Source organism: Protopterus annectens, chromosome 12.part0 (genome assembly GCF_019279795.1).
Source record: "Protopterus annectens isolate FY-2018-M chromosome 12.part0, PAN1.0, whole genome shotgun sequence".
NCBI classification, from domain to species: domain Eukaryota; kingdom Metazoa; phylum Chordata; order Ceratodontiformes; family Protopteridae; genus Protopterus; species Protopterus annectens.
Window position 1 is genome coordinate 262,433,244 of NC_056746.1, and position 23,940 is coordinate 262,457,183.

Here is a 23,940-nt window from a genome sequence, read left to right on the forward strand (position 1 = left end):
CACAACGATTAGGAAGTATAGATGATGTTTTTGTCATAATTAATGTCTGGCTTGGTCTTGGGCCTCAAAAAAAGAATATCCTTAGTGAGTTGATGACTTCATTTGACTGACATGTATGGATTCTGTATATCCTCTTTTATTATTTGCGTACTGTTGCAGTCATGTGTTTTTACTATTTCCTTATGCAGAAATGTGAGGAAGAGGAGACACTCAAAGGGCAGGTGGCACAGGAGCGGGAACTGCGGACAGTCGTTGAACACTGTCTTATAGAACATGAGATGGCTTGGAAAGAGTTCCAGAAAAGGCTTACAGAGACAAAGTCCATTTCCAAGGACATGGGAGCTGTATTAGAACAGATTAGGTGAGATAAGCATTTTTATATTTTTTCTTCCAAAGTGCAAACGATACATAGCATATTGGAAGAAACAGCATAAAGCAGAAAGTGTAAACAAATTGATTTGGCTTTGGATTACATTTGTATTATAAGTATATATCAGATCATTGATCTTCCTGTTCCTTCTTTGTCACTTATCTCATCTGAAATGGTCTTGTAGCACTGATGTATTTAATCTGATGTTGGCAGATTCATCTATGCTTGACTGATGTGTTACGGTTCTGATCCTCTGAACTGATCCGGATGATGTTCTTCATGTTTCACTGTTGCAGTCATCACCTGTGGGTTATCCCTGCTGTGGTAGCCCTTGGTCAGCCCGAATACCAGAGTCAGTGTTTCTGTGCGTCAGCTGCCATAACCTGTAGTCTGATGTCAGGTCATCAGTACTATAAAGCAAGGCAGCCAACGTCATTACATCAGTCTTTCTTGCCGTGGAGCCCGTAGCAGAAGCAGTTTGCATGAGTGCCGGTCGGTCGCTACTAGAAGTTGAATTGCAGCAGAAAACGTCTGAAGCTAAGTACCCCATTGGGGACCCTTTTTTCTTGCTTTAACCGATGTCTGAAAAAGTTAATCATTTTCTCACCTGTGGAAAGCAGATCCCACACTGACACTTTCATTCTTACTGCATCACTTGTTTACGCCCAGACCATGATGTCCCTCGTTACTGGTTCTGTGCCCTCTTTAATGGGAGTACCATTGACCGTAGAGCACTTTTTGTAGACAGTTATTTTCATGTTCTGTCTTCGAATTCCGATATGGCATCCATCAGCCAACAGTCTGTCGACATTTCAAAAAAACGTAAAGATAGAGACAGGCCACACAAGGGTAAGTCTTCCAACAACAATACCGCTAAGCGAGTAGTCAGCTCTCCAGAATTCAGTGAGGTGCTTTCACAGCCCCTGATGCCCGACTCACTTTCTACACAGGCCTCTACTGTGACCCTTTCAGAGTCTGGTATGCCGCAGAAATCCACTTCATCTTCCGAGCTTTTGGCTGTCTCTGCCTCGGTTGGGTACAGAGCCGGGAAGCAGGCACCGGCTTCCGAGGAGGCATTTCGCACTACCAATTCTAGACAAAAAAACGACATCTTCTCATCCGACTACCGCTTCTCAGAGACGCACGGATTCTCTCAGGCCTCGAAGCCAGGCCACTCCTAGGAAATCTGCTTCTAGCCATCATCTTGCTACTGCTCCCCCACCCCAAGCTCAAATGCTTAAAATGGCGGAGGATCTCATCTCTCTTGTCCAAGGTACTCAGGCCCCCACTCCAAAAAGGAAAAGGCATCCTTCTCCAGAAATTATGACAGACCAAGAGTCTGAGGAATCTGATTATTCTACTTTTGAAGAGGAACAACATCCCTTAACTGTTTATGAGGATTCAGATGTAGAGGAATCCATAGGTTCATAGGTTAGTACTAGGCTAATTGCCCTTGCGAGCCATTTTAAGTCTAGCCAGTTATCCATTGTGAGACTCGAACTCCGCACCTTGTGCTTGTAAGGCAAACACCTTAACGATTAGGCCACCCTTCCAACCCTTCTAGCCCCCCCCCCCCCCAGAGGACCTCTCCTTTGGGGAAACCCTTCACTCCCTCAGGGAACATTTTCAGTGGGAATCTCAAGACGTCCCACAGTCAAAGAAATGACTTAGAGAGTTTCTGGACCTGCCCCAGCACAGACTCCTGGCCATCCCACCTATTCTGGAAATGGTGGATGATGTTTTCCATGAATCCAGCTTAGCCCCTGATGCCCTGCCTCCTGCTCCAACTAAACCTGACAGGTGCTACAGAGTACCGGATTCTCACAGATACCTGTACAGGAATCCTGCTGCAGACCCTGAGGTCATTACACAGGGACCTGAAGGAGCTAAGACTAGTTCTGCCAAGAATCCTCTTCCTTCTGACAAAGACTCCAGAGCTCTGGACAGATGGGGTAAGAAAGTATACATTTCTGCAACCTTAGCTATCTATGCACTCATTTGTCAGTTCCATATGATAAAATATCAACAACACACTTTGGAACAATTAAAACAGAAGGTTGCTACCTCTCCTGACGGTGCCATCTCAAAAGAGCTGGCAGAATTACTACACTCTGCTTGTCAAGTGGCCAAACACTCATTACAATGTGGATATGATGCCCTAGAAGCCTGTAGCTGGGCAGCAGTGGCAGGATCTATTATTAGGAGACATGTATGGCTGAAGGAACAACCTCTCCCTGATTATGTCAAGTCCAAACTTATTGATGCACCCCTAGATAAGGAATGCCTGTTTGGGGAAAAAGCAGAAGAGGTGCTTAAAAAGATAGAAGACAAAGCAAAATCTATGCAAACAGTAAAATGTTTCTTTCAAGTTCAACCTCCCAGGTTCAGCAGGAACTTCCCCTCTAAGCACCGGGCCTTCCCTGCACCTAGACGACAGGGCCAAGGTAAGCCCCGGAGGGACAGGCCATCCAGACCCCTATCCCAGGGCCAGCAAAGAAGCAAACAATGGACCACTTCTGTCTCTAAGGCAGGGAGTTCTAAGCCAAGCTTCTATGGCAAGCACTCACAATGACTCTCCTTCCCCCATCTGCCCTCCTTTCACTCATCAAAAACAAGGGGGAAGGCTCACCCTCTTCAAGGACAATTGGGTCTCTATAACCAAGGACCAATGGGTCTTTAAAATCATTTCTCAGGGATAAAGAGTCTCCTTCACCGAACTCCCTATTCCAAGAGGGTACCCAGACCTACCCCCAAACCAGTGGGCAGAGGCATTAAAACAGGTCCAAACTCTAATATCCCAGGAGGCAGTAAAACCTGTCCCTCCAGATCAAACAGGAAAAGGTTTTTACTCCAGACTATTCCTTGTTCCCAGAAAAGAGGGCACTTGGCGCCCCATCCTGGATCTATCCAAACTGAACACCTCCTTGGTGGCCCCCAGATTCAAAATGCTAACCTTGCAGCAGCTCCTGCGTATGCTCACACAGAATGCCTGGCTTGTGACACTAGACCAAAAAGATGCCTACTTCCACATCCCCATCAGGGAATTGTGCAGAAAATTCCTGGGCTTCAGAGCATGCTATCAACACTTTCAGTTCTCTGCACTGCCCTTTGGCTTATCTACTGCTCCCAGAGTATTCACCAAATTCTTGGCCCCGGGTATACCATTCTGCAGACAGAGAAATATACAGATTTACCCTTACCTGGACGACTACCTGATTCAGGCAGACTGCAAAGAAAAGTTGCTGCAGGACCTTCTCTTTGTCAGATCACTCCTAACTTCCCTAGGGTTCACCATCAACGAGAAAAAAATCAAAGCAAAACCCCACTAGGAAAATTGATTTCCTGGGAGCTGTGCTAGACACAGCAACCCAAATGGCCTTCCTATCCCCAGAAAAGTAGAGTTTCCTGCCTGTCTACTTCACCCAGCTGACTTCCAGAAGTCACCTCACTGCGAAGAAGTTTCTGCAAGCCCTGGGATACATGGCATCTTGCATCCTTCTCATCCCCCTCGCCAGGCTTCACATGAGAAAGCTTCAGTGGTACTTAAAGAACATTTAGTTGTCAGCACTCTCAATCCCTAGAGACCACTCTCCCTCTGATCCCTTGTATAAGGGCTGAATTTCTCTGGTGGGCAGAGGCCTGTGCCATGAACAAGGGTCTTCCCTTCATCCTCCTCCCTTCCAGCCAGACCATCAGCACCGATGCCTGAGACATAGCTTGGGGCGCTCACCTAGCAGGCAGGTGTACCCAAGGCCTTTGGAATGCCCAGCAACTTCACTTGCACATCAGCCAGAAAGAAATGATGCCAGTACAAAAGGCTCTGACTTCCTTCCAACCCCTTCTCAGGCCAGGGGTCCTCCTTATAAAAACAGACAACATCACACTAATGTGGTACATCAACAAGCAGGGGGGCACCCAATCTTACCCCTTGTGCAGGTTAGCCATGAGTCTCTGGCTTACAGCCACTTCCATGGGGTTACATACTTGCCAGGTATCAACAACACACTGGCAGACCACCTAAGCAGAAACTTACTGGACCCCACGAATGGCAGCTCCACAGAGAATTCTTTCTGCAAATCACCCAGGAGTGGGGGACCCCAGAAGTGGACCTCTTTGCCTCACACCTCAACCACCAGCTGCATAAGTTTTGTACCAGGGAGTATCACCTCCTAGCATGGAAGGTGGATGACTTGACCTTCCCATGGAGCTCCCTCTTTGTGTACGGATACCCTCCTCTGCCCCTTATTCCCAAGGTTCTGATCAAAATAAGAGAGGAGAGACCAAAGGCCATTCTCATTGCTCCACATTGGCCCAGACAGCATTTGTACCCCTTACTATGCAGTATGACCTTACAGCCCCCAAAGCTGCTTCCCCTGAGGCCAGTCCTCTTGACCGAGGAGAGGGGGGAAGGTACTGCACCCAGACCTACAGGCTGTCATACTTTCAGCATGGCTTATACACTAAAAACTAACAAGGAGTCCCTGATAAGCAAACAGGACCTGGACATCATCACAGAGGCCAGAAGGCCCAGCACAAGAAAATCATATGCAGGAAAATGGAAAAAGATTCTGCTCCTGGAAACAATCAAAAGGGAGCAGTACCTCCCAACCTTCCATCCCTCTCATCCTGGATTACCTAGCAGAATTGCTCAATAGTGGCCTCTTTTTCTCCCCTGTTAAAATCCATGCCTCGGACAATTCTGCCCATTATGATTCAGACCCACCCCTCTTCTCTCATCCTTTGATTAAGCAATTCCTCAGAGGGGCTTCTAATATCAGGCTTCCCAGAAGGCCTCCAATGCCACCCTGGGACATGAAGTATGTGTTAGAGAAACTAACATTACCACCTTTCAAACCTGCCGCTTCAACAGAATTGAAATACCTCTCTTGGAAGACTGCCTTCCTACTAGCTATCACCTCAGCCAGAAGGGTCTCAGAACTTCAAGCCCTCATGGCTGTCGAGCCCTTCATAATTTTCCATGCAGACAGAGTCTCCCTGAGGACTGACCCCTCCTATATGCCCAAGGTGGTATCTGATGTGACACTTAACCAGGCCATACACCTTCCCACCTTCTTTCCCAACCCTCAAAACAAGAGGAAAGAATTCTGCAGTCACTAGACATGCACAGACAACTCAGATACTATCTGGACCGTACTAAGCCATTCAAAAAAACAGACCAGCTTCTTGTAAGCTTTGCCCCAGGGGCAGAGGGGAAGCCCATCTCCAAACAAACCATTTCCAAATGGATTTCACACTGTATCCTTTTTTGCTACAGACTACATGGGAAACCCAACCCTAAGTCTATCTGTACCCACTCCACTAGGGCAACCTCCACTTCTACTGCCTTCCTCAGAGGAGTACCTACCAGGGACATCTTGGAAGTGGCCACCTGGACCTCTGTCCTTACCTTTACAAAGCATTACCACCTACCTCTCTTTTCTAAGTCTAGGGCAGGGTTTGCTTCTGCAATTCTGCAGGGCCTCCTGACCCATACCTAGGACTTAACCTAGCCTTCCACCCTTTTCCTCAGCTTTGGGAATCCTCCCACAGGTGATGACTGCAACAGTGAAACACGAAGAACATAGTACAATTGTGTACATTTACCATAAATGTAGATGTTTAAGTGTATTCACTGTTGCAGTCTTGGATTCCCTCCCTCCATCTCCCATTTAACATCTTCCCCTAGGGGGACACAAGCTTCCCAAGGTGGCTTTTAGCCACCAGAACCACTTCTCTCTTTTCCCTCTTTGTAATGATGTTGGCTGCCTTGCTTTATAGAACTGACGACCTGACGTCAAACTACCGGTGATGGCAGCAACAGTGAATACAATCGAATATCTACATTTATGGTAAGTGTACACAACTGTACTTTATATAGCTCGTGCCAGCCGAAAGAACTCTCGAGCTTATAGTCTACCTACAATGCCCCTCTCCACGTTACCTCAGATCTCGTTTGCTGCTCTTATAGAAAAACGCATCAGTCGACTCTGTCATACATTTTAAAAGTTGATTACATTTTTCCTAACTTTTTTGTCTTCTTTAAGTTACATAATATTTTCTGAACCTTGTCTACCCTTTTCTCTGTACGAGTGTTAATTTCCTTAAACCTGTACCACTTGGTATTTCTTGCCTACCATAGTTGGTAGCTTCCCCTCTCTTTTCCTTTCCTTACCGTTTGGTAATCTTTCCTACCATCATTGGTAGGATTCTTCTCTGTTTGTGAGTGAGTGTTTGTGTGTTTCCCAAGTTTTTCCTTCTTGATCTTCTTTCTTATTTTTATTTTATTTTATTTTTTTTTGGCAGATAAGTCAAAATTGACCAATCATTTTAAACCGTGCCAAGAGTGTGGCAGGAAACTGACGAACTCTGTTGGTCATGTGCAGTGTGTGTACTATTTGGGTGTTTCTCATCTTGATCTAGAGTACTCTATCTGCCAGGGCTTCAGTAATAGGGCCCTGGTCGACCATAGAAATAAATTGATCCTTACAGGGCTTCTTAAGGCTCCTTTTGAGGAAGCATTGTCCAAGGCCAACCAGTCTCCTCAGGCCTCTGGCATAAAATCTGTTTGTTTGGTGCCAACTTCTCCATTGGTACAAACATCCAAAAAATATAAACACCTTTCAGCCGGTTCCTCCTCAGAACCAAAATCTAAGGTTCTGAAAATTTCAGACTGCACTGAGTTCTTGGCACCAACCTCTACCTCGGTGCCATCGACACTGACCATGACACAGACTCCATTAACTATTTCAGTGTCGGCACCGGCTTCTTTAGTTACCACGTCGGTACTGACATCTCCTGCGGCTCTGCAGCTTTTACCTTCTGCCCTGGTGCTGAAGACTTAGTCTTTCTCTACGCCCAGGACTACATATTCACCATTGAGAGACCCCTTTCTTTGTCAACTTCCTAGCCCTTTTATAGAGAGACCTGAATCTCCCTCTGCATTGTCCGTTTGCTCCACCAGGAGTCTTTCTGAATTTGGCATATGACGTTGGCGGATCAGCTTCTGACAGCTAGGGGTCTTCCTTATCTTCTCAGCCCATTTCCCTCCTGGTGCAAGGGAATTCTCTCCCAGTACCCCTACATATACTCCTCCTCTGACCTCTTCACAGGCTTTAGAGTTGTTGACTCTAACCACACAGACTCCAATGGCCTTGGTGCAGACAACTTCCTTGTCTTTGGTTCCGGTCACAGCTCTGACTCTCCCGGTGCCTTCCTCAGCTCCGACTTTGCAGGTGGGCCTCTCAGGGTGGTGTGACCCCGGTTCTGAGTTTGTCTGTCTCAGTTCCCATCCCTCCTCGGGGGGGGGGTCTGCCTTTGAAGCTTTGGAGAGGGCTTTGGCCACTGCTTCTTCCCAGGTGGCTTCTGTGTTACTGGAGTCTCACCCCTTGACCCCTGCTTACCCAGAGCTAACACCAACCTCTGTACCTGGACAGCGAGCTCCAAGGATGCAAGACATACCGACCAAGGGTCACCCCTCTTCTGTGTCCTCTTCAGATTTTCTCACTGAAGAACCTCTGTGGAAGAAATTGTGCAAAAGGAAACACCTGGACTCCCTTGAAGAGTCCATCGCCAAGGACACAGATTTCGATGGGGGTGAGGGTTCCCCCCGGTCAGCCCCAGAAGACATCTCCTTTGGAGACATTCTGGAGATCCTTAAACAGAGGGGTGACTGGAAGCCGAAAGACCCTTCCTCTGTGGAGTCTGTGTACTTGCAAGCCTTTGGAACTCATCCATCTACTTCCTGGGTGACCCCTCCCACTGATGATCTTATTAAATTGATCACTCAGCGGGCCTGGAAGGCCCCTGATTTGATAGAACCGATTCCATGGAGACCAGATAAAATACTTTCTGCTCCTGAGGATCATCAGTACTGGGTGAAAGGATTAGCAGCAGATGCCATGGTAGTAGCGGCTGCCACTAAAAAGGAACTGGCTGAGGAAAGTCCCACTGTTCATCCCCCTAAGCGGGAGTTGAGGGCGATGGACAGATTTTGGGAAGTGGGTTTACGTATCATCAACCTTTACCATTACGTCCTTGAACTTTTTGGCACATTTTACTAGGCTCCAGTCTGGTCAAGGTGCTGTCAAATACCCTAGCAGGAGTAGTAGCTGAGGGGGTCCAGGAAAAAGTGGCCTCCCAGCTACCCTGGAGTCTATCTCTAATTCATCCATGAGGCTAATTGCACATGCAGCCGAAGGTGAGACCAAGTCAGCAGGTTCAGGTGTTGCAATTTGACAACACGCTTGGATGCGCCTGTGTGAGTTTGCAGAGCCATTCAAGTCTTCCTTCGTCAGTGCTCCCTTTGTTGGATCCTCCTTGTTCAGCCCCAAAGGTAAAGAAACTCTATCCAGGTATGAGAAAGATGAAAAGACCTTATCTGCAGTGGGCATACGTTTTTCTGCTCCCCAACAAGCCTATTTCAGGAATCAGAGGAGTGGGAAGATATGGTTCCAGAAGTACCAGAGGCCTTTCCAGGACACACACATGGTAAGGACTCCCCTCGGCGCAGAGGGAGGAGTTCCAATGGAAGATACCATCCTAGAGGCAGAGGTGGCCCATAGAACCAGGGTTCCAGGGAGTCCTTCTCTGGTCAACCCTGTCATCACTCCTGAAAGGAGGCTTGATTTTTTGCCTCTGGAGGCAGTCAGGGGAAGATTTTCTTTGCACCCAACAGCCTTGCGAGAAGTAACCACAGATATATGGATGCTAAGAATTATTTCCACAGGTTACTTTATCTCCTTCATTCTTTATCCAAGAACTTGAACAAGACTCCCCGATGTTCCACCCAGTCAGAGGGACCAAGCAGCCTTAGAAATACAAAAGCTGCTAGAAAAAAAGAGTCATCCAAGAAGTCCCAGCAGACCAAATAATTTCTGGATTTTACTCAAGATTCTTTTTAGTGCCAAAAGAGACAGGGGACTGGAGACTGATTTTGGATCTCAGCATTCTAAAGAAATGTGTTCAACAGTCCAAATTCCGGATGGTCACAGTTCAGTCAGTACTTCCCTTTTTAGAGGAAAATAATTGGATGTGCTGTATAGACCTTCAAGACGCATATTACCACATAAAAATGGACAAACACTCAAGAAGGTTTCTCCACCTCCGACTAGGAGCCAGTCACTATCAGTTCAGGGCACTGCTCTTTGGTCTCACCACAGCCCCCAGGGTGTTTACCAAATGTGTGGCAGCAGTAACAGCTCACTTGAGGCTGCACGGATTCCGGGTGTTTCCACATCTAGATGACTGGCTCATTACCGCTTCCACCAGACATCTACGGCGTCAGGCGACAATTCACCCTGCAGTTGTTTCTGCAGCTAGGCATCACGGTCAACCTTACAAAGTCTGAACTGACCCCTTCTCAGGATATGGAGTTTATCAGAGCTCATCTCAACGCTTTCTGTTGTGTGTCCTCTCTACCCCCCCACAGTCTACAGAAAATAAAATCTCAAGTTCAGTCTTTCCTGTGCTCAAGCAAAGTACCAGCCTGGCTAGTGGTTCAAGCGTTAGGGTCCATGGCAGCGGAGATCACTTTGGTCCCATTAGCGAGATTTCACACGAGATTACTGCAATGGCTTCTTGCAAATCCATGGTTTATTCTAACCTATCCAATGAGTTACCCCATTTTTATCACCAGTCACTGCAAAAATGACCTATCCTGATGTATGGAATCCGAAGAAATTCTTTTGGAATGTCCCTTTGTCCCTCCTCAACCCAAAGCCATAGTGACCACGGATGCCTCCCAGATGGGGTGGGGGTGGCATTATCTGGGAAAGACAGTCCAAGGCACTTAGTCCCCGATAGAGGCCAATCTGCATATCAAGGTTCTGGAGCTGAGGGCAGTGCTACTAGTGTTGCAAGCATTTCACTCGGCCCTACCTCAAGAAACTATTGCAGTTCAGTCAGACAGCATGTTTGTAGTCTGGTACAAAACATGTCTGTAGTCTGGTATATCAACAAACAAGGGGGAACAAAATCCTATCCTCTGTGTCAAGAAGCCCTCCGAGTGTGGCAGTGGGCCATTGCCTCCAACCGCTTTCTGATAGCAACACACACTCCAGGGAGTTCAAACTTGATAGCGGATGAACTGAGCAGATGCATTCTAAAGCATCATGAGTGGTCTCTCAATCCCAAGGTAGCAAAGAAGATCTTTCATCGCTGGGGCCAGCCTTGCTGCAATCTTTTTGCTTCATCCCTAAACAACAAGTGCAGATGCTATTTTGCCCTAATCCCCCTCAGGAGGAGTCCCCAAGAGAAGCTCTTCTCCGCAGTTGGGCTCCAGGTCTCCTTTATGCCTTTCCCCCTTTCCTTCTGATCCCTCTTTTCCTCAAGAAAGCAGCCAGGTTGAGAAGCAAAGTAATCCTCATTGCACCCTTCTGGCCTTGACAGATTTGATTTCCTTTCCAATGGCCTCATCTAGTTCACTGTCCATGGATTCTGGACTCAGTTCCAGACCTATCTCACCCTCAGGGACTGGTGCATCCCATTCTTCAAAGTCTCAAGCTAACTGCTTGGTTCCTCCAATTCCATTAGTTACCAGGCATAATGATATTCCATCCCCAGTACGAAAAATTTTGCTGGCATCCCATAAACCATCCACCAGGAATCTCTACCTCAGTAAATGGAAGAGATTTTCAGTCTGGGCTTGCGATAATGGCCTTGATCCTTTTTCAGCCCCAGTGGAAAAAGTTTTCGAATTTCTGGCCATTCTTTTTGATAAGGGGGCTTCCGCTTCTACTGTTAAGGTTATTCTTGCAGCCATCTGTAACTTTCATAATGGCTTTGGAGATCTACCCTTGACTTCGCACAATCTTTGTAAGGTCTTCCTCAAGGGAGCTAGCCATTTAAAGCCTCCATTTAAAGATCCTCTACCACCATGGGACCTGACTATTGTTTTGCAGTTATTAGTACTATCCCTCTTTGAACCAGCAGCTACTTGTGACTTAAAGTTCCTCTCTTGAAAAATGCTTTTACTTATAGCTAGCACCTCTGTGGGACAAGTTTCCGAATTGCAAGCCTTATGTTCAAAAACCCCTTACTTACTTTTCCATAAGGATAAAGTTACACTCATGACAAATCCATCTTTTCTTCCTAAGGTGGTCTCAGAGTCCAACATTAATCAGGCTATAGACTTACCTGTCTTCTTTCCAGATTTCTCTAATAAAGGCGAATATTGCTTACACCTGTTAGATGTTCAGAGACAATTATGTTTTTGTCTCAACAGAACTATAGAATTTAGGAGATCAGAAAAATTATTTGTCTTCTTCTGTGGCACAGCCTTAGGGAAATCTGTCTGTAAGGTTACCTTGTCAAAATGATTAAGAGACTGTATTTCTTTTAGCAAAAAGAATGTAAACCTTCCAATGCCAGTGAAGGCACATTCCACCAGACCTATGGCTACCTCAGCTGTCTTCCATTCTAAAGCTTCCATGAGTGAAGCATGCACAGCAGCAACATAGGCTACTTCACATACCTTTCTTACTCATTACAAATTCGATTTGGTCTCCAGGGGAAGAGCAGCCTTTGGTTCTATGGTTCTCAGGAATATCCTTCCATAGGGCCACCCAGGATCTAAAGTAGCTGGGAACTCTGTCTCATCAGTTAAGAATAGATGAAGATTGACAACATCAGATAAAGAAGTTATGTCTTACCATAAGTGCCATCTGTGTTGTTGACCGTCATCTATTCTTGGCATCCCACCTGGCTTCCCCCTCCTGTGGTTTCCTAGTGGAATGATCTGTTGTCCTGGGTTTTTCCTGTTAGGACACTCCTTGGACATGGCTTCCTCTTTTGGATGTGTTTTCCCTCTATTTTTCCATAAGTTTGCAAACTCAGTCTGAGGTAGCGTGGAGAGGGGAATTGTGGTTAGATTATTAGCTTAAAAGTTTTTTTGGCTGGCATGAGCTATATAATGGCCAGATCGGTTCCTAGGATCAAAACCGTAGCCCATCAGTGAAGAATAGATGAAGACCGACAACACAGATGGAACGTTATGGTAAGATATAACTTCTTTTTTGTTTTTATCAGCAATACCAGGGAAGAAGGTTTCTTTACATACATGACTCACTTGCTTTCTCCACTGCTGTAGTTGCATATTATTTGTTCTTGTCATTATTCTTAACATTTCATTAAGACCACTGGGATATTTGCTACCTGCTCAGGTTCTTCATCTTTACTAACAAAGTTTTATAGATACTGTATCAGTTAGAGGCATATTTTATTTAAAGCTCTGTCTCCTCACAGTAATCTGATTAAGTGTATGCATTAGCTAAACTTAATGGCATGCTGTTCTTTGAATGAACTTCCTCACTGCACTCAAAACCATCCCAGATTTGTTTTTCTCATAATGAGATCTGTGGTAACATGATGCATCTATATTCAGTCATTTTGCCTCCTAACTTAACTAGACATATTTGTATCGAGATTTGAGCTGAACCATTACCAAACTAAAGAGCTGAGAGAATAATATTTTTAAAGAGGGTGCTGGGGTCTTATCAGAAGTGCAAGACCTGATTTTGCAAGGTGCGACATTTTAAAAGATAAACTGCAGTTTAGATAAAATAGGAAATTCTGAACCTCTCTATTAAACCTTTTAGATATTTTTGTAGGGCACCCCTAGTGTGGCAGACAATGACCCTAACCCTCACTGCTAATATATACTAACGGCTTACTATAGAAAAGTCAAAGCAAACTCGGTCGACCCACATATGGTCGACTGAAAGAATTCGAAACTCACATTGTCGAATACCGAGATTGCCGAATCACAAACCAAATTCGACCTAAGGACAGGTTTTAACATGGGTCGAGATAGGGGTGAGGTTTGTAGTTTGGCAATATCGGCGTTCGACATTGCCGGGTTCGACAATCCAATTCTCGACGGAAGTGGAGTCGACCGAGTTTGCTTCGAATTCTTGATAGTAAACCATACTAACCCCATGATCATTTTTACCTTGAATTAGGGGATATACTCCAAGGTACCATGATTTTGACTTTGTACACACACATACACACACACACACACACACACACACACACACACACACACACACACACACACACACACACACACACACACACACACACACACACAGCTGTGTGTGCATATATGTATGTATATGGATAAATGGGTGCCAGAGAACATATTGTGAGTGTAAGGTTGACAGCTGTCTAGTTGACAGATATGGTTGACTAGGCAGCTGATCGACAGGTGTGTGAGATCGCACAAATCCAGGGATTGAGAAATTTCCCTTACCCTGTGTTTGTGTGATTACGGAGTTAGTCCTTATAATTAGGGGGGAGGGCAGATGGGTTGTGCAGGGCAGCTTGCCCCCTGCAAAAAAATTATGTTTTTGTCCGGTTTTTTTTTTTTTTTTTCAAAGTTAGATTTTGTATGCACTGTTGCTGTTTCTTAGTATTTGGATAGTACTTTGTGAGTTATGATGTTTTCTACCTTTTGCGGTTGATATTATTGCAGCTGACGTTGGGTGTTTCAGGTTATATGTAAAGCACTGTTATAGATACACATGTGCACACACACACACACACACACACACACACACACACACACACACACACACACACACACACACACACACATGTATGCGCACGGATGCATTAATCCACATTCACACTTGCATTCTCATTATTCTGAGGATTGCAGTTAAGGTCCTTGGGTAGTAGGGAGTATTGCCTGAATTACTCACAGCGAATAAGGAATCAGATTGCTTCAGAGTTACATGATTTAAGATGAGGTGAGGGAGTAGTTATGCATTTTGGTAGGGAATAACTGCAGCACTTTGATGGATTTGATGCAACTGGATCTTCTGTTAGGGCTTTCCAAGATGGCTGCACACAGATTAACAGTTTAATTTCAGCTCTATGAAAAAGAAACTGAGAGATAAGAGGCAGTAATTCTTCCAGTTTTCATAAAATTCAGTTACTGGCTAGCAAGTACACTGCCTGGATGCCAGCAAAGAAGAAACATACAGAGCCTGAAAGAAAATCAGATAGAAACGGTAAACAGAAAACTCATACTGGGAAGAATCCTGCAGCTCTTCAGCAAAAAAGCAATTCAAGCCCCAGCTTTGGTAAAATAGATGGTTCCAGTAATGCAGAGGGAAAAATAAATCAAATGTGCTCAGAGCCAATTAAAATAAATGAAACATTGATGGAGTATATCAGCTCAAATGATAAAAGGTTAGAAAAAAAATGGAAGAAGCTTTAAACAGCTATTCAGATGAACTGATAAAACTCCAAAATTCAGAGATCGAAATGAAAAAAAGACTGGCTGAGTATGAGACTGTTCAAGAAAAGCTGTTACAAAAAAATTATAGAATTAGAGGACATAGCATGCAGAGAAAACCTGAGATTTTCTGCTGTACCAGAGAAACTGGAAGGATTAGGTTGTATTAAGTTTATGAAAGTACAGATAACTAGGCTGGTATTCAGCAGCAGGAGTTGTTAATTGAAAGGGCACATTGTGTGTATGCTCCAAACCTGGCCATGAGAAAGCAATCAAGAACTGTATTAATGAAGATGAACTCAGACTAGCAGAAAGAGTTGTCTAACAAACCTATAGCAGAAGGGCAAAGTATTAAAAATTGGACACAGTAATGTGTTTGTGGAAAATTATTATTCACTGTACACCAGGCAGAAGAGAAGCAAATGTATCCCAGAAGTCAGGGAATGTTGAAAAGCATGTGTATGATTTAAGCTGCTTTATCTAGCTGTTTTCTAATTATTATTTTCCTGGGAGATCAAACTCATTTTTTGATGCAGAACAGACTATGGAGGAAATAAAAAAGTTTGTCCAACAAAAATTGAGCCAACAACCAGAAGAGGACTCTGCTTCTCATTCTTCTGATAATAAAGCTCTTACAGAGATATTACTAGTGAAACCTTTATAAACATTCCAAAGGAAAATGTTTGAGATTCATAAAAAAACACAGGAGTTGACTAAAAGAATTGAGAGCACCTTGGACTTGAACTGGAGTATGTGGTTGGAAGATCGAGATGAACAGGAAGAAGGCCAGCAACACTGACATAAGTGAATAAATATGAGACAGTAAAGTGTCAGTCAGATTTGTGAAATATGGCTTTACAAGAAAAAGTGGCTGAGAAAGATTGAACTTTTGTTGACTTTCTTAAACTTGAGGGGGGGGGCAGTGAAAAGCATATACCCCACTTCATGTTATTAATGTCTGCTACAACACTAAAGGGGAAAAAGAAAGTATATAAAACACGTAATGGTAAAAATTATATGTTGTATAGTAAAGCATTTTCAATGACTGTTTTATGTAATAAAGATACTAAAGTCAAGTATTTTTTTTTTTTTGGTTTTAAGAAATGTGTGTTTTAAAATGTAAAAAGGGAAGAAAGGCCGGACAAAAGCATGTTTAAGTTCACAATGCTGAATGCATTGGGCTGTTGGGGTGGGGGATTGGGTAAAATGCACTGATAATATATGTAGATTCGTGATGTTTTCTCTTACTTTTCCATAGGTGACAACCTGGTTTAATGCCCTTGACTTAATCTAATAACAATTTTATGCAAGCTTTTGAGCTTTAAAAACAATAGAACACTGTGAATGTAATGAAGAGTTTCCTTTAGCAAAGAAATGTTCAGTGTGAGTTGAGAAGTCATCAGCTGAGGTTAGCTGTACACTCAGATGTTCTTTGTGTCTCACTGTTGCAGTCATTACATTTGGGTAATCTGCTGGCAGGTTACCCTCAGTCGGCATGAATTCCAAAGTCTTGGGTCCTGCATCGGTTGCTGTCTCCACTTCCATGATGTCAGGTCATCAGGGGTATAAAACATGCAGCCAACACCATTTTCTTTAGTCTTCCTTGCCGCGCGGTGCCCGAAGCAGAAGCATTTCGCAAGTGCCGGTCGGCCAACTCCTGAAATATTCGTGTTTGAGTTTCAGAACCGAAGTCTTCACTAAAGCTAAGTACCCGTTGAAACTTTTTCTTGCTTTTTACCGATGTCAGAAAAAGTTAATAATTGTATTACTTGTGGAAAGCAAATACCTCATAAGAATTTCCATTTATACTGTATTCCTTGCCTAGGCCCTGATCACAACGTGCCTGGCTGTCGGTTTTGTGCTAGATTTAACCAACGCACTATTAAGCGTCGGTATATTTTTGCATCAAAGTATTTTGGAAACAGATTTAACTACCCAGAAATGTCATCGGATAGCAATCCGACTACCGGAGTACATAAGAAGTGCAAAGAAAAGGACAGAGAAAGGCAGTCGAGATACAAAACCGACGACGAAGCTTCTCCTAAGCCAGTCGCTGGTTCGCCGGTACTCAGTGAGGCGCTTTCGCAGCCCCTGATACCCACTACATGCGAGTCGTAGGCCTTTACCGACACCCATGTGGAGTCTGGCATGCCGCAAGATACTCAAGGTACTGGACCGACAGATGTATCTCCCTCAGATGGGTCCGGGGCCGCTGAACAGACACCGGCTTCTGAGGGTGTATTCAGACCTCAACATTTGTATATCAAACCAACGGCAGCTGCAAAACCAAAAACAAAAGCAACTTCTAAGACTAAAAAACCGACGCATGAGCCACGTGCACAGGCCTCTATGCCTAAAAAACACATGATCAAAATGGCTGAAGACCTTATTACCTTGATCAGGGGTACCCATCCCCCTCCAGATAGGAGGCCTAGGCAAGACACTGACTATGAATTTTCAGATCAGGTTTCTATTTCTTCTGATTCCTCTTCTGATCAGGAATTATCTATTCCTCCCTATGAGGATTCTGATGCTGAGGAGTCCATTCCATCTGCATCTCCTCCTGAGGATTATTCATTTGGAGAAACATTGCATACTTTGAGGGAGCATTTTCACTGGGAGAGTCAAGACTTCTCAGAATCAAAAAAGAGGCTCAGGGATTTCCTTCTTCTCACTCAGCACAGGCCTTTAGCCATTCCCCCTGTCCTAGACATTGTGGATGATGTGTTTTCGGAGTCAAGCTTGACCCCTGACTCCTTACCTCCGGCTTCCAGTAAGCTGGACAGATATTACACGGTCCTGACTCACATCAATTTTTATTTAGAAACCCTGCTGCTGATCCTGAAACTATTTCACAGGGTCCAAAGGAAGTTAAGGCCTCGACAGCAAAAAATCCTACTCCCTCTGACAGGGACAAGGGCACTGGACAAATGGGGAAAAAAGGTTTATACATCTGCAACCTTGGCAATCAGGGCCTTAAATTGTCAATTTCATATGCTTAAGTACCAACAACATGTTATGGGATTGCTGAAACTGAAAATTATGTTGATTTCAGAATGTGCAGAAAATAAAGAATTGCAGGAATTATTGCATGCAGCTGAACAAGTAGGAAAGCATACTTTGCAATGTGGGTTTGATTCCTTAGAGGCCTCCTGCAGGGCCGCAATTACTGGATCTGTAATTAGGAGGCATGCCTGGTTAAAGGAACAAAATTTGTCTGATCATGTTAAAGCTAAACTGCTAGATGCACCTTTACAGCATGATTCTCTGTTTGGTATTAAGGCAGAAGCGGTTTTAAAGAAAATGGAAGACAAAGCTAAGTCTATGCAAACTCTTAAAGACTTTTTACAAGTGCAGCAAACAAGATTCAGTAGACACTGGCCTACAAAAAAATTGGTCCTTTCCTGTGTCAGACAGAGCTCAAAGGGGCAAATCCAGACACCCTAAGGATGTTCATCGTTACCCTGCTGCAGTCATCACACTTGGATTATCCTGCCGTCAGGCGGTCCCGCAGTCGGCCCGAATTCCAAAGTCTTGGTCCGGCGTCTGTTGCTGTCGCTTCTTCCCTGACGTCAGTGCGCCAGGGGTATATAAGAGGCATCCAACGCCATTTTCTTCAGGCTTTCTTGCCACGCGGTGCCCAAAGCAGAAGCAGTTCGCAAGTGCCGGTCGGCCAACACCTGAGATTTTCGATTTGAATTTCAGTCCAAAGTCTTCAATAAAGCTAAGTATCCCATTGGGGAACATTTTCTTGCCTCAGTCCGATGTCAGAAAAAGTTAACAGTTGCATTTCTTGTGGGAAGCAAATACCTCATAAGGACTTCCATTCCTATTGTATTCCTTGCCTAGGCCCAGACCACGACGTCACAGGTTGTTGGTTTTGCTCTAGGTTTAATAAACGCACTATCAAATGCCGTTTTGACTTTGCACGGCATTACTTTGGTAGGAAATTTAATTATATCATGCCGTCGGAGCAGCCGACGACCGCAATTCATAAAAAACGCAAGGATAAGGACAGGCAGCCTAGGAATAAGCCAGACCCCGAGGCCTCAGTTGGGCCTGTCGCCGGTTCTCCGGTTTTCAGTGAAGCACCTACGCAGCCCCTGATGACCGCAGAGCTGAAACCCCAGACTGCTGCCGACTCCCAAGCGGAGTCTACTAGGCTGACGCAGCCATCTACCGACACCAGAGCAGAATTAGACACCGGTGCAGAGGAAACACCTTCGGTTGCAGAAGGTGTCTTCAGACTGACTACACTCACCATTAAATCTTACGCTAAGCTTAAAACTCCGTCTACAGGTCAAGGCCCCATGCCTAAGAAACAGATGCTTAAGATGGCTGAAGATTTAATTACCCTTATCAGGGGTTCCCATCCCCCTCCTGATAAAAGACCAAGACAAGAGGAGGATTACGCATCTTCTGACCAGGTTTCTCTCTCCTCAGATTTTTCTGAGGAACAGGATTACACTTTTCCACCTTATGAGGATTCTGATGCTGAAGACTGTATTCCCTCAGCATCTCCCCCTGAAGACTACTCCTTTGGGGAAACATTACATACCATGAGGGAACATTTCCACTGGGAAGGCCAGGATTACTCAGATTCTAAGAAAAGGCTCCGAGAGTTCCTTTTATTACCCCAGCACAGACCTCTTGCTATCTCTCCTGTTTTAGATATTGTGGATGATGTCTACTTGGAGTCTAGTTTAAATCCAGACTCTCTACCTCCTGCTCCAGCCAAACCAGACAGATACTACAAAGTACCTGACTCACACAAATTCCTTTATAAAAGCCCTGTAGCTGACCCAGAAACCATATCCCAGGGTCCTAAAGGAGAAAAAGCTTCTATGGCTAAAAATCCTGTGCCCTCTGAAAGAGATTCCAGAGCCCTAGATAGATGGGGAAAGAAAATATACACCTCTGCAACTCTGGCTATGAGAGCATTAAATTGCCAGTTTCACATGTTGAAATATCAACAATTCCTGATGTCTCAGATAAAACAAAAAATGAGCACACATTCAGAACAGCCTGAATTCAAGGAAATGCAGGATCTGTTGCATGCAGCTGAACAGGTGGGCAAGCATACTTTACAATGCGGATTTGATTCACTGGAAGCTTCCTGTAGAGCAGCTGTTACTGGCTCTGTCATTCGTAGACATGCTTGGTTAAAAGAGCAAACCCTCCCTGACTATGTTAAAGCAAAATTATTAGATGCACCTTTACAACAGGATGTATTATTTGGTGTCAAAGCAGAAGAGGTTTTAAAGAAAATGGAGGATAAGGCTAAATCTATGCAAACGGTCAAGGATTTCTTGCAGGTACAACCCCCTCGCTTCAGCAGAAATTGGCCAACAAAAAATTGGTCCTTTCCAGCTTCCGACAGATCACAGAGAGGCAAATACAGACGCCCAATGGGCAGAGGTCAGTCACAGGGCCCTTACAAACCTCGCCAATGGGGTTCTGCTACCCAGAAAGGAGGAGAAGACAGGCCCCAAACTAACAGAAGGCAGACACAATGACTCTATCCTCAAACTACCAAGCAAATCTCTCCTGGCAACACCCTTGGAAGGAAAACTAGCATTTTTTGAAGACAACTGGCGCATCATCACAAAAGACAAATGGGTTCTAAACATTGTCTCTCAAGGATACAGATTCCACTTTCATACCTTACCAAGGATCACAGGAATGCCAAACCTGCCACCAAATCAATGGGCAGAGGCACAAAAACAAATTACAGCTCTCATGAACATGAGAGCCATTCAACAGGTACCTACAGGAGCAAGGACAAGGATTTTACTCAAGACTCTTCCTGGTTCCAAGAAAGGACAAAGCATGGAGACCCATTCTGGATCTTTCAGTTCTGAACACCTATCTGCAAGTACCAAAATTCAAGATGCTAACACTACAGCAGCTTCTTCCCATGCTGGGCAAGAATGCTTGGCTAGTCACTTTGGACCTCAAGGAGGCATACCTGCATGTCCCTATCAGACAAAATTGCAGAAGATACCTCCGCTTCATTGCAGGTTCAACGCATTATCAATTCTCTGCACTGCCCTTTGGCTTATCTACTGCGCCCAGGGTCTTCACAAAATGCCTGGCACCAGTAATTGCATACTGCAGACAGAGAAATTCAAATATATCCATACCTGGACGACTGTCTTATTCAAGCAGAAAGCAAGGACATTCTTTTACAGCATCTGGCATTTGTCAAACACCTTCTAAGTTGTCTAGGGTACACAATAAACGAAAAGAAATCTAAACTAGTGCCCTCACAAAACATAATATTCCTGGGTGCCAGCTTGAATACAACGGCCCAGATGGTTTATCTCACGCTAGACAAACAACGACAGCTGTTTCAATATTTCAAAATAATGGCAACAAAGACCCAACTCCCTGCAAGAAAAATTCTGCAGGCCTTGGGATTCATGGCATCTTGCATACTACTAATACCATTTGCAAAACTGCATATGAGGAAATTACAATGGTACCTGAAAAGTGTATGGACTCAGCACAGCCACAGCTTGGAAACAATGATTCCATTCATTCCCTGCCTTCAACAGGAGTGTCTGTGGTGGGCACAGGCATGTCACCTCAACAAGGATCAGCCTTTCACCTTACCCACAGCCAGGCAAACTATGACAACAGATGCATCGGACTATGCCTGGGGAGCACACATGGCAGGACAGAGCATTCAGGGCAAATGGACTACAGATTAGAGACACCTGCGTATCAATCAAAAAGAAATGCTAGCAGTGCAGAATGCCCTAACAGCTTTCAAGGACCTTCTACACCCAGGACAACTAACAATAAAGACGGACAATACCACAGTAATGTGGTACATAAACAAGCAAGGGGGCACACATTCCTACTCTCTATGCAGGCAAGCAATGACCTTGTGGAACACTGCATTGTCTTACCAGGTTCAATTACGAGCACAATTCCTGCCAGGAAAGAAAAACACATTGACAGACGACCTAAGCAGAAACATCATGGATCCACATGAATGGAAAATAGATCCACAAGTATTTGCAATGATAGCTCAAAAATGGGGATGCCCAGACATAGATCTGTTTGCAGGCCCCCACAACCACCAACTTCAAAAATTTTGCACAAGGACCTTCCATCCACTAGCTTGGAAAGTGGACGCCCTCTCATTCAGTTGGAAAACATTAACAGTATATGCCTTCCCTCCACTGTCTCTTCTAGCAAAGGTACTGCTGAAAGTCAGATTAAAGAGGCCACAAATGATTCTTGTTGCACCAGACTGGCCACGCCAACATTGATATCCAATTTTAAGGAACATGGCCCAGGGCCCACCATGGATTTTGCCACAAATTCCTCACCTGCTCACCCAGCGAGACAATCTGATTCTACACAGCCATCTCAAGAGTCTAAACCTGGCTGCATGGCAAATTACCTAAGCAACCAGCCAACACCTTTATCCAAAGCTGTTATGGATGTCATTCTGGAGGCCAGGAGACCCAGCACCAGGAAAACCTATTCAGACAAATGGAAAAGATTTTGCGCCTGGAACCAGGCTAAAGGCCTAAATCCCCCGGAGCTGAACATTCCTCAGATTCTACAATATTTAACTGAGATGTTACACAAAGGACTTTCCTTTTCATCTATTAAGATCCACGCCTCAGCAATTTCAGCTCATTGCAGCACGGATCCTCCTTTATTTTCACGTCCACTCCTAGCACAGTACCTCAGATGGGCTAAGAACTTAAGACCGCCAAGGAGAGCTCCAACACCTACTTGGGATCTCAACTTTGTCCTGGAAAAGCTTACACTGCCGCCCTTTGAACCAGCTTTTTCAACTGATTTAAAATTTCTTTCATGGAAAACTGCCCTACTACTAGCAATAACCTCAGCTAGAAGAGTCTCAAAGCTACAGGCACTAATGGCAGTGGAACCTTTCCTCATTTTTCATCAAGACAGAGTTTCTCTACGAACTAATCCTTCCTTTATGCCAAAGGTGGTATCCAGTGTGGCCCTAAACCAAACCATTCACTTGTCCACCTTCTTCCCAAATCCCCAGAACAAAGGAGAAAGACTCCTGCACTCTTTGGACATTCACAGGCAATTACGTTACTACTTGGATAAAACTAAGGCTTTCAGAAAAACTGACCAGCTCTTTGTAGCCTATGCTACAGGATCACAAGGAAAAGCTATCTCAAAACAGACCATTTCTAAATGGATAGGACATTGCATACGTTTCTGCTACACACATCTTGGGAAACCAGTACCTGCTAACATTAGGTCCCACTCTACCAGGGCTACAGCTACATCAGCAGCCTTTCTCAGGGGAGTGCCAACCAAGGATATTCTGGAAGCTGCTACTTGGAGTTCAGTGCACACCTTCACCAAACACTATCACTTACCTCTTTACTCTAAGACTAGAGCTGGTTTTGCCACTGCAGTTTTGCAGGGCCTACTAGCTTCTTCTAACCCTGTTTGACTCCACCTCCCCTCCTTAGCTTTGGGATTCAACCCAAGTGTGATGACTGCAGCAGGGTAACACGATGAACATAGTACAGTTTTGTACCTACCATAAATGTAGATGTTCGAGTGTTCACCCTGCTGCAGTCCAGGTTACCCTCCCTCCATCCCCTCTGAACTAGCTGAACTTATCTCTACCACTTTATCCTATACTACCTCTGTGGTGTATTTGCTTGTACCTAAGGGTTTTGTTTTATTTTTATATAGCCATATGTATACACATATATATATATATATATATATATATATATATATATATATATATATATATATATATATATATATATATATATACATATATATATATATATATATATATTTATTTTGCCTACCTTTTGGGGGCACCTGACATCTGGGGCAAGAAAAACTGAAGAAAAGGGCATTGGATGCCTCTTAAATACCCCCTGACGCACTGACGTCAGGGAAGAAGCGACAGCAACCGACACCGGACCAAGACTTTGGAATTCGGGCCGACTGCGGGACCGCCTGACGGCAGTATAACCCAAGTGTGATGACTGCAGCAGGGTGAACACTCGAACATCTACATTTATGGTAGGTACAAAACTGTACTTTTCCAGATACCAGGCGCAAGATTCATACAGGTCAAAGCAATGGGGCACGTCCACCTCCAAATCTGGAGGAGGTAAAGCGCAAACCTACAGAAAGCAATCCCAATGACTTCCCTCTGCCTATACCAAGCACTTATCTTTTGGCAGCACCCATAGGGGGAAAATTAGCACTTTTTGCTCAAAATTGGCAGTTAATAACCCAGGACAAGTGGGTACTAAACATCGTATCACAGGGATACAGATTCCATTTCCACACTCTGCCA

General features: G+C 44.5%; 1 protein-coding gene across 1 annotated transcript in view; it reads left to right on the top strand.

Moving 5' to 3' along the window:
• The window catches only part of ANKS3 (ankyrin repeat and sterile alpha motif domain containing 3), a 1,450,330-nt gene that overhangs the window by 1,085,675 nt on the left and 340,715 nt on the right, over positions 1-23,940 (top strand). The window contains exon 13 of the mRNA XM_044089324.1: positions 189-361. Within this exon, the coding sequence (XP_043945259.1) occupies positions 189-361 (173 nt within the window). The remainder of the gene's footprint in view (positions 1-188; positions 362-23,940) is intronic.